Below are 11324 nucleotides of genomic sequence, written 5' to 3'. Positions count from 1 at the left end.
GGTGTTTATATGCTACCGGATGCAGGTTTCTATTGGAGTACTCCAGGTCTGCTGTACAGGTTTCTTAAACCAACATACAGTGTTTACATGGAAAACATACCAGGCATGCTGATGCACAGTTAAATGCATTATGATGATAGCTATAAAGAAGTGATTCCCACACAGCCCTGTCAGATAAACTCAGAACATATTCCACATGTTCTCACTTCAGATTTAAACTGGATATTATTTAACAATAATGATATCAAAGTGTTTTTCAAAACTTTTCATACAAATGAAATGCACTGTGCTACTCGGTTTAGTTTGTTTTTTGAGCAAAAACTAGATGTAGAGATAGATAAATCATTTATGGCATTCCAGTATTTAAAAGGCCAGTATGTAGGATTTAGTGTAGTTGCTGATCTTTCCTAGCATGTAGGCGAAACTATAGTGGCCACAAAAACGCGTAGGGCCTACCTCGTGTAGCCAGTGTTTGGTTTATCTGTTGTCGGTTACTGTAGAAACATTGCGGTTCAACATGTGGAAGAGCTGCAGTGTAGATATAAAAGTCACATTCTACGGTAACAAAAGCACAATTATTCTTATTTTATACACTGATGAAAACTGTTATGTATGTCATATTCCATTTCTGACATCTGTAAATTTGACTCATTGGACCTTTTAATTTGAACTATTTCAACTGTATCAGTACATTTCTACATTACTTTTAGTTATGTATCCTGTTTTACCTAACTACTTTAGCTATTTTGCTTGCTACTTTTCAGGCCCCCCTTATTGGAACAGGTCTTCAGGTGACTTTTTGTTATCTTATCATAATTTATATTATTTCAAATTAGCTGAGCTACTCCTCTGCAGACTGCAGAGCTACCCCTGAGGATCAAGAAGCCCAGGTTAGTAATCACTGCTGTAGAACATATAATTTTGCAGAGAAGGGCGTGATGGAGCAGTGGAGCATATTTGAGGAAGGTGCACTCTTTCTGTTGAGAGATGGTGGAGAATAGGCCTTGGCCATCGAGCCTTCCTTCCGAGCAGATGGAAAAGTCATAGGGCCGTCCTCCAGACGGTGGGGATAACTTCAGGATTAATTTGTTTATGGAGAAAATGGGACGTTTTAGACACTCCATGGAATACCTCCTACATTCCCAACCTGCTCTGACTGGATAATGTCAGGTTAAAGCGAAATGAGCAAGGTCAAAGCCCCATTTATCCAACCTGATTTCATCACTGATCAGGCTGCTTGGTAATGTCATTTGTTAAATTCTAATGATTTTGAATGACTCTTTAGTTCTCTGACTTCTTTACACTGTAAGTGTACCAGTCCAATACAAAAAGGATAAATTACAGCTTCTAAAGCAGGTGAAATAACATAAACAGATAATATTAGTATTAATAATAATAGCGATGATATCTATTTTTTTAATCACAACTGTTTATTCTATTAGATTAGAGTAGATTTGTGTGGTTCATCACGTCCCACAACTGTGAGCAACTAGCAAAGTTCAAAACCTGCTGGTTTATTTTATATGAAATGGCTAAAACTGCACTGGATACAAGCTAAATTTATGGTCAAGATTGAAAGTGAGAGGAAGTTTGTTCAAAATGAGCAAGCATATCACTCACATGTGACTTTATCTGACCATTTATTGTGCAATAGCCTGGTTTCAGGTCAGTGAATGCAATAAGAAAAGTGGAGAATTATGTTATTCATTAATTAAGTTATGTTATTAATTGTTATTATTGCTATAATAATAATAATAATATACATCTGTAAAAACTGCAATTAAACTTAAGTTTATTAAGCTGCAATCTACAATACCTATATGGGAGACAAAAAGAGACAAAACTGTGTTTAATTTGAATATTACACAAGGTTCAAAATCATATAGCTTCAAGGAAGCATGATACACAATACAAATAAAGCATTCTCAGTCAACAGAATTTTTCTATGCAAATGAAAGACTTTCAACTTTCAACTGTTTTTACAGTGGAAAAGTCAGTTATGTGCTTGTGTAGCATTTGAATAGTTTGTTTTGTTTGTCTGCTGTAGCTGGTGTGATGCTACAGTAGCTTAGTTTAGAAATGCAGCCGTTATGGCAATTCATGAAGTACTTTGTAGTCTTGGGTAACGAGGACACACCAAATTTCTCTTGTGGGTCTTGAGCTGAAAAAGTTCCCCTGTGCTACACTGTCAGACGGAGTGTAGTGTATGAATCCCATGAAGTTTTACTTGTGCATGCAACTTAATTATTTTTTTCTTTATGTTTTGTTTTGTTGTTTCTCCATGACATGCCCCGGGCTCCAGAGAAATTAAATGATTTTACCGTTGCAGATGTTAAGGGGTTAAAAGTATGCATATACTTTATTTGTACGACTATAAAGTATACATCTTTGATAGTTTTGAGGAGTTAGCCTGAATTAAATGTTTTGTTATTTGGTCGTTATCAGATGCATTTTGCCTACATAGAAATCATACATGCTGTGATGTGCAAAGAAAATTAATTGTTTCAAAACACAACATTTCACAACACATATTTCACAAAATGTTGTGTTTAACGCTCAGGCCCTTTGTAGTTACATTGGTTTTGCAACTGAAAGTGTTGATGCCACACAAAGTTCAGTACAGAGTTTGTAGAGGAACCTGACGATGCATTGCCGGTCCTCCATAATACCTTAAGAGTTACTTAAGAGTTATTCATACTCTTCTTTGGCTTGAATGTTGACCTGTGGCTCAGATGGTGAGGGGCAAAGGTTCAACTAGCCCTTTCAATCCTATTTAGCGGTCATAGAGGCAGTTAGCCTTGGATTACCTGACCTCTCTACGGCCGTCACTCTGCTGGCAGCTTTACAAAGATCATTAGGGCCTCAGGAAGTTTACTCTAGACATTTTTGGACGGAGGACCTGTCAACGGCAGAGCTCCTGTTAAGTTATGACTGTAACTATCGATCTATGAGACAGAACGATCACCCCGGCCATCCTTGAACTGAACTGTTCTTAGAACTATGAAAAAGTTCCTGCAGTCCAAATACGCCTTTTGAGAGTATGGCCAGAATATGCCGGCCTTCCTGCTGTCTTTGCTGTCATTCAGTTCATGTCCTCTTGGATATGTCTTGCTATCAGTTTGACTGCCTCAGAGCCAGGCAAAAAGAATGTTACTGTGACATCTTAAAGCTTTGTCACAAAGTATATGCCAAACCAGTGGATGTGATGACAGGTCTTGTGAATATGAGTGATTTCCAGTTCATTTTTGCAAAGTTTGCTACTGCTTCTATCATCATTATCCCAGATTGCACTTTTCTCTTGTCTGAACGATCTTCCCTTAGAACACACACTCCTCCCCATTTTAAATGACATTTCAGGCCAAATATATTTGCACACAGTCATGGAACATTTGTTTTTGTCTTCAGGCCTATATACTGCCTTTGGTGTGAATATAATCAAACCAAGATCCAGTTCTCCTTGGCTTCACTTGTTCCCTCCTTCTCATGTTTATCACTAGTCAGTCTTTCTTCAACAATTCGGGAAATTCACTTTCTCACTAGATAAGAATTTGGTTAATATGAAACATCAGCCAGCTGGCCTGACTCTGTCCAAAGTTAACTAAAGTTCTTGGAGTCTTGCGTTTGGGATTTCCAAAGCTCACTAAGTAACGCAGAGTTTTTGCTAGCTACCTCACGGTCACAACAATTCTTCAGGAAGTCACTGCATCTGGCCAAGAAATAGTCCCGCACGTAAGCCCCCATAAAACCACTAATTGTTGTTACCTTTGGACAGAGCTAAGACGAATGTTTCCAGTCTTTATGCTTAGTTTAAGCTATCCGTCTGCTGGCTGTAGCTTCATATTTGCTGTACAGATATGATAGTGTATCTTTTTCCTTCACTGAATAAAAGATAGGTGACATATGTTTTTCCTAAGACCCTTAGAAAAGATTCTGCTTTGCTTCATCCCTCCGTCTCGAATGACTGCCAAGACATGTTGTTACTGTGAATGGACACACCCGTGAAAGATGCAGGGTGCAATTAAGCATGCAGTTACAATGACAGATTAGGAAACCATGCTTAAAAGCCCTTGCTGTATAGGTGTGGCTATTTGATGTGGATGCTTTCCAACATCTGAGGTAGAGAGGAGGCTGTCATACCATTAAGGTGAATCCACTAAATGAAAGTTAGCCAGAGACAGGCCATACTGTGTAGTAACCGTGTCTGTAGCATCTATTAATCTCTCAAGTGCTTTAGCAGCAGCATTCAGCTCCTTTACTGTCCCTGGAGCTGCAGGCTGTGAGATCACAAAGACCCTATAATAAAGCAGATTAGGTGAGATGGGCCTCTCTATCTCCCAGTGAAATCGGACCCCCCCTGTAACCTTCAGCATTAATCTGAAACCAAAGTCACCACACACACCATCCCTTTGGGATCAAAAAGAGCTGAAATAAAGGGATTCTCTGTACTGGAGTGATCGCTGCTGTTTCTTCTCTCTGCAGACCCTGTATAACCCCACACTACTTTTCCTGAACGGGGGAGCGATTCTCCAGCTATTTGCCACTGGGGGTCATTCAGGCAGTTTGACTGAAAAAAGCCTGGAAATCCCATTTCTGTCCGCGTGCCTCTGATCCTAAACCAAAACTAACTCTGCCGTCAGCAGTGGGAATATCTCTCCGACAGCCGGGACAAACTAATGTGACCCTCCTGGAAATCCAGTTATCTCTGTGAAAGGAGGGTTAGGGTGAGTGAGGAGACACAGAGAGGATGACAGTGACTGGATCTTTGTTCTTGAGTTGTGTCATCGCTCGAGTTGTCTCAAGCAACGTTGGCTCCAAAACTACTTTCGCATATGTGATACCATCGTCACGCTGCGTAGCTCCTGAGGTCAAGTGTTTCAGACTGAATTTGACACCCTGTTATTCCATCTCATCTACTTCTTTTAGTCACAGTAGAAGCACAAAAAAGGATTTACACTACTGTTGACAGTTTGAAAATGAAATGCCTCTTGTGCGTTTAAATCCCTCTGTCATCACAACACACTCTTCCCGCGTGCCAGAGCTTTTGAGCACCATGCATACATTGTTTTATCACTCGTCACTGCTTATTGGCCCATTTTCATATTTTGGCAGATTGTAACAAGCAGAACTGTTCTCTCCTCCTCTGCTGAAGGTGAGTTTGGTAGAAAGAGATCAGGATTTTGTTGAGTTGCTCCTAATGAGACATAAATTCTAATAATTATACTGGAGTAACCAGCTCAGCATTTCTTCTGGCTGACACTGTAAAGAAGCAGAAACAAAAGTCCATATAACTCCTTCTTTAAAAAATGCTGCATTGTATAATTGGAAAATGGGTGGAACATCAAAGTTCACCTGTGGTCATTTTTAAAAAAATAAACTTTTCTAATTGCAGGAACATGGCGGAAAGTAATGCATATGAACCCATCTAACAATGTGCCAATCGTTTACTGATGACTGACATCAAAAGTATTAGGCTAAATTTCAGCCATGTTCCATTTATCACAATGTTGCAGGAATTCAATGTTTCTTGTAAAGGAGCACAAGCAGAAAAACAAACACTTGGAACGTCACCAAAGAACTTTTTGAACAAATAAAACTCTGGATTATGGAAAAGTTTTCATCATTAAATAAATAAAAAGAACATTGAAAATAAATAATCATATCACTTAATTGATTAAGAACACAAACCATGAAATAATAATAATAATAATACCGAATGATTCAAACTAAATTAATTATAGTAAAATTGATGGAAAATCTACTGGCAAAAATGTAACATAATATTCATAAGTATATTTTCGTTAGTGTTTAATCACCTGAAAATAACACTCATTATGTTTTTGTTACTTACAGTAAGAATGAGCCTTTTATATGAGTCCTGACCGCCATGTTTCTACAGTACAGTAGGTTCTTCAACATGCTTGGAAGGGGAGGGTCAGGCGAGGGTATTCAGTTGGTTTCAAAACTCCTATTAGGCAACCATTAGCCAATCATCCTCCCAGCAGGCTAACCACCTGCCAGCTAGTTAACAAGGTGTTCTTAGCTACAATAACCTCAGAGGAACATCTTGAGAACTAGAAGAATACTGCTGAGGCAACTCTAAATTGCTGCTGCTAACACTGTCCATATATCCATATATATGTACAGCTGTAAGTGTACCAATGAAGAGTTCATTATTGGGCATTGATGGGTGATGAAGAGGTGTGCAGGTCTCATGTCAATCAGAAATACTTCCGCATTGTTGTTGCTCCAGCTTTACGAAAGCTAACTGGCTACATTTGGTGATTGCCTAAAAGGTAAAGGGGGTGGGCACCAGTGACTTTGGAAAAATGTGATTTTGAAATACTAGAATGATATGAATATTTCACAGTTGAGTTTTAGGGAAGTATTTCACAATTTGGTTAATATACATATCACTCTATTTATTCACAGAAATATTCATCTTTTACACTTCCAGAGCGCCATACTGATAGCATTAAAAATAACTGTACACCTATATGTAGATATACAAATAAAACTGATCTTCACTCGTGGATGAGGAACCAGCCATTATGCAAAGAAAAAAATACAGTAAAGAATCCATCCTGTTGATAGTGGACACTGGATAATGTTGTGTGAATCAAAGCTACAAGAGAAGGTCTGGTGGTCCACCACAGCAGACAGTCCTGACCTGAAGAAAAAGGCTCAAAGGTGGTGTGGATGTTACACTTCATGGTAGATAAATCCAACTCACGCAGTCAGATAAAAGGTACTGGAAAAACAAAACAGATCTCTTCTCTCTTTTTTTTTTTATTGGCCGAGCTCTTCAAAAAACAGTTTCATAGACCCCAGAGAGAAGGAGTGTGATAAAATATTTGCTTTATGAGGAATAGAAGAAGAAAAGCTCTCTCCCACATACATCAGAGTCTCCAGAGTAAAGAAAACGATGATCTGTTTGGGAAATATTATCTTTCCATATTTGTAGTCTGAAGGCTTTGGCGAAAAGGTGTGTATTGTTTTTGAATTCTTGTTTCCATTTAGCTTCCTGACAGCATAATCCTGTGTCTTTCCCAGTGAGAAATGAGGTGACAAATAGTATTTACACAAAACAGTTCATCATCAGGGCTCTGTTTAGGATGTATACTGCAAGTGCATACCTGCTGTTATAGTCTCAGACGGCGGCTTTGATTTAGCTTTGCACCATGCACGGCCTGAGGGATTCGGTCCAATCCATAGCAACCATCTATCCACACCTGGGAAACACATTGACGAGGCCGCTCCTGGTCCATTGTAACTGACTAATAGTTCCATGTACATTTCCAGATGTGGAATTCAATTTCAGAGACCTGCGATCAACCTGTCTGACACGTGCCAAAGCAAAGTATGAAAACAAAACAAATTTTTTTTAAATTAAGCGAATGTCACTTTTTCAGAGCTCTCACACTACGAAAACAGTCCTCTCTTATTTCTCTGCTCTTTATTTATTAGTAATTTATTTGGATGTTGTATTGACTGTGAAAGCTTCACCATGTGATTGTAAATGTGAATATTAGAGACTGTGTGTGTCTAACGCTGCAGAGGGAGTGACGCTGTGCAGAGTTAGACTTCCTGTGTGGGAGTCGGAGTTAAGACAGTGCAATGGAGTAAATGGGATAATCAGGGTTTACAGATCTGGGTGGCTGCAGTGACGCAGGGCTTTACGCTGCCTAATGGGGCATCTGTGACAGCTGCCACGCCCTGACCCCCTTTGCTCTCATCTGACCCCCTGTCTGACCCTATCACACGTCTGGTGCTTGGACTTCTGTTTTGACACATCTGAATAGGTTTCCGGAGGAAAAACTGAAGAGCAGGCTCTCTAAAGGAACCTCACACAGCAGGTGAATACACCATTACAGGTGACAGTCCAGTCCACAAATTGACAGTCCACACATGATGTCAGCAGTGAGGGGCTCCAGACACTGATCTGGAAGTATTAGTGGTCTGGGGGTAACAAGCTTATAGGATTACAGAGGAAATATTTACTGTTTGTTTTGACAGTGAGAACCACCAAGAGCACATCTTCTCTCATTATATCACAAACAGGCCATGGACGTCATCACCAGGGAACTCCAATTCAAAGACAACATCCACATGAATTTAAACAGCAAACTTTTCAATTTCCTTTGATGGATATTTGAGTTCTTTTTGTCAAAACCTCACCCAGCCCACAGGGGGCGACATGACAACATCAAGTGAGCTTTATAAGCACCAGTTGAATCTGACAGAGATTAAAAAAATACTTTAATATTTCATGTTATTTATCATTCAACTGTTTTCTTCTCTCTTTGTTTTTTATATTTGGTTATAAAAGGATCCTTCCTGGCTCTTAATGTCTTGTAATGTGTGAATGAATCCAGGTACAGCAGTTATTTTGAGCAAGAATGATTTCATGGAGGAACATTTTGTTAATGAGCACATCAGGGTCTCCACATTAAAAGCATTATGAATGTATCACTGAGCTGCTTCATGAAGTCCAGTGTTACAGTGTGAGCATGTTGAGCAGCACCCTGTCAGAGGGGGGCGGGGTGAAGCACAGCTGACATCTTCAGACTTACAGACCTGACTGTTGCAGAAGGACGCAGCATGTCAAGCGGGCAGGTAACGGTTAACTTCTGCACAAGTGGGAAAAAGATGTTGAACTAAACAAAGTAACTGGGGGGGGAAAGCAAACTGGATTTCCTGAGCACATTCAATTTGTATTAACGGGATTGTTTGTTGGCAGCGAGGGAGGAGGAATGAAAAATATGTAGGAGCTGTGCGTAAAAATCCACAAGATTCCACTGAGGGGTTGATCGTCGATTGTGCCAAAGTGCGACTTGAGGAGCAGCTTATTCATGCAAATTCATAAAATCATAGGCGTGCCTTTGGGCGATGGAGTCACAGCCGGAAAAGCAAACCCCCTCCTGGATCATCAGCGACCTTCAAAGACTGTGATGCGCAGCGCTCGGACGCATTGACGGCGGCACCGGGGCAAATGTTTTAAAAGGGACAGAGAAAGAGAAGAGAAAGTTAGGACTCGTTTTCTACACGCTTCTGTTGACTGGCTTCACTTCGTCCTCAACACAAACACCAGCTCGACTGCTGCGCCACTGGCAGCTGTAACGCACTGCCGCAACTCTCACTATTTGCCTTGGGGTCTCATTATATTTTTAATTTTATTTTTATATCTTAACAATCAATTCGGACGTGGATGAAGTTTTAGTCATTCTGTTATATCGAATTTGTGCGTAAAAACGCGACCACTGACTCGCTCCTATTTTGAGAGAACTATTTAATTTTTAATTTTATTTTAATACAATCGGAGGACTTTTTCTCCCTTCACCATGACAGAGGACGACAGTAGCTCCACCACCAGCTGTATGTCTGAAACAGAAGGCAGCAACGTTAGCGTCCTCAACTGGGAGCAAGTGCAACGGCTGGACGCGATCCTGACTGAGACCATCCCGATCCACGGTCGAGGAAACTTCCCCACTCTGGAGATGCAGCCGCGGCAGATCGTTAAGGTGGTGCGGAGTCGGATGGAGGAAAAACAGATCCACGTCCGGGACGTTCGATTAAACGGCTCTGCTGCCAGCCACATTCTGCACGAGGATAGTGGACTGGGCTTTAAGGATCTTGATCTAATATTTTGCGCAGATATGAAAGGTGAAAGTGATTTCCAGACTGTGAAGGACATAGTTTTGGACTGTCTCCTGGATTTTTTACCCGACTGCGTGAATAAGGAGAAAATAACCCCGTTAACGTTAAAGGTACTTTGTTGTTGCTCTTTTTCTTTTCTTTTAGATAAAAATTTAATTGTATTTAATTGTAATGCGGCTTAACCGCCATTATGTTTAGCTACATGTGAAATTAGATTAGTGATAGTAAAATGTTGCTTTTCTGTAGTTAAGAGGATTGAGTTAAACCAATTTGGAAAGGATCCTGAGCTCAGCCACCTAGATCCCATATCCAAGTACATTCTATGGGCGTTAATATTGGGGTCAGTACACACAAGATTTAAAATGCAGTTATTACTTATGTATGTAGAGAAATGATTAAATACAAAGCCTAGCTGCACAATGCAAAGTTAGGCCTCGGCTCTATTCATGTTTGCACCTTTGAGACTGTCTGCTTAATATTTATGTTTTCTCTCTCTCTCTCTATCCCTCTCACACACACACACACACACACACACACACACAGGAAGCCTATGTGCAGAAGATGGTGAAGGTGTGTAACGACTCAGACCGCTGGAGCCTCATCTCCCTCTCCAACAACCGGGGGAAGAATGTGGAGCTGAAGTTTGTGGACTCTCTGCGGCGGCAGTTTGAGTTCAGCGTGGACTCCTTTCAGATCAAACTGGACTCCCTGCTGCTGTTCTACGAGTGCTCAGAGAACCCAATGGCTGAGACCTTCCACCCCACTATCATGGGAGAGAGCGTGTACGGGGACTTCAGCGAGGCCCTGGACCACTTACGCCACAAGTTCATCTGCACCCGGAACCCGGAGGAGATCCGAGGAGGGGGTCTCCTGAAGTACTGTCACCTGCTGGTGAGGGGTTTCAGGGCTGCTTCAGAGTCAGAGATGAAGTCCCTTCAGCGCTACATGTGCTCACGCTTCTTCATTGACTTCCCTGATATTGGTGAGCAGCAGCGCAAGCTGGAGTCCTACCTTCAAAACCACTTTGTGGGCCTGGAGGACCGCAAGTACGACTACCTGATGACCCTTCACGGAGTGGTCAACGAGAGCACGGTGTGCCTGATGGGACATGAGAGGAGGCAGACCTTAGGGCTCATAGCCATGCTGGCAGTGCGTGTTCTGGCTGAGCAGAATGTCATCCCCAACGTGGCTAATGTTACATGTTACTACCAACCTGCTCCTTATGTGGCAGATGGCAACTTCAGTAACTACTACATAGCACAGGTACAGCCGGTGTTTGCTTGCCAGCAGCCTGCATACTCCACCTGGCTGCCCTGTAACTGAGTCAGGCCTGAGGAAAGGAGGAGGGAGAGAGTCTGATTTGTTTAAACAGGAGTGAGCAGCATAGTCGCCGCCTCAAACCTGCCCAAATGTTTGACAGCTGACGGAAAAAGGAGTCTTCTTTTCAAAGCTTGTGTTTTTTGTTCATACGTCGAGTATGAACGGTTGGCTTTCACCTCAAGTACGTATTTGAATGTGAACACATCACATATCTGAAATGTCAATGTCTTCTGCTCCTGCCCAGACCAACCAGGTTTGGAGAGAAAAAAAAAAGACTAATTTAGGTAGCTTGGAAATAAATGCAAAATGCAAATGTGTCATGGATTTGAATGCAAGCAGCAGAACTGTCA

At 41.2% G+C, this 11324-nt stretch overlaps 1 protein-coding gene across 1 annotated transcript; it reads left to right on the top strand.

The window, feature by feature from the left end:
• Nucleotides 1-8529: 8529 nt before the first annotated feature.
• tent5aa (terminal nucleotidyltransferase 5Aa) lies at nt 8530-11073 on the top strand. Its single transcript, XM_010744594.3, has 2 exons — nt 8530-9764; nt 10198-11073. Exons 1-2 carry the CDS (start codon nt 9339-9341, stop codon nt 10975-10977), a joined length of 1206 nt encoding a protein of 401 aa, XP_010742896.1. The 5' UTR covers nt 8530-9338; the 3' UTR covers nt 10978-11073.
• Nucleotides 11074-11324: the final 251 nt, after the last annotated feature.

The sequence above is a fragment of the Larimichthys crocea genome, chromosome XIII (genome assembly GCF_000972845.2).
Source record: "Larimichthys crocea isolate SSNF chromosome XIII, L_crocea_2.0, whole genome shotgun sequence".
Taxonomy (NCBI): Eukaryota; Metazoa; Chordata; class Actinopteri; family Sciaenidae; genus Larimichthys; species Larimichthys crocea.
The sequence above is the reverse complement of the archived record's forward strand: the minus strand, read 5'-3'. Positions and strand labels throughout refer to the sequence as shown.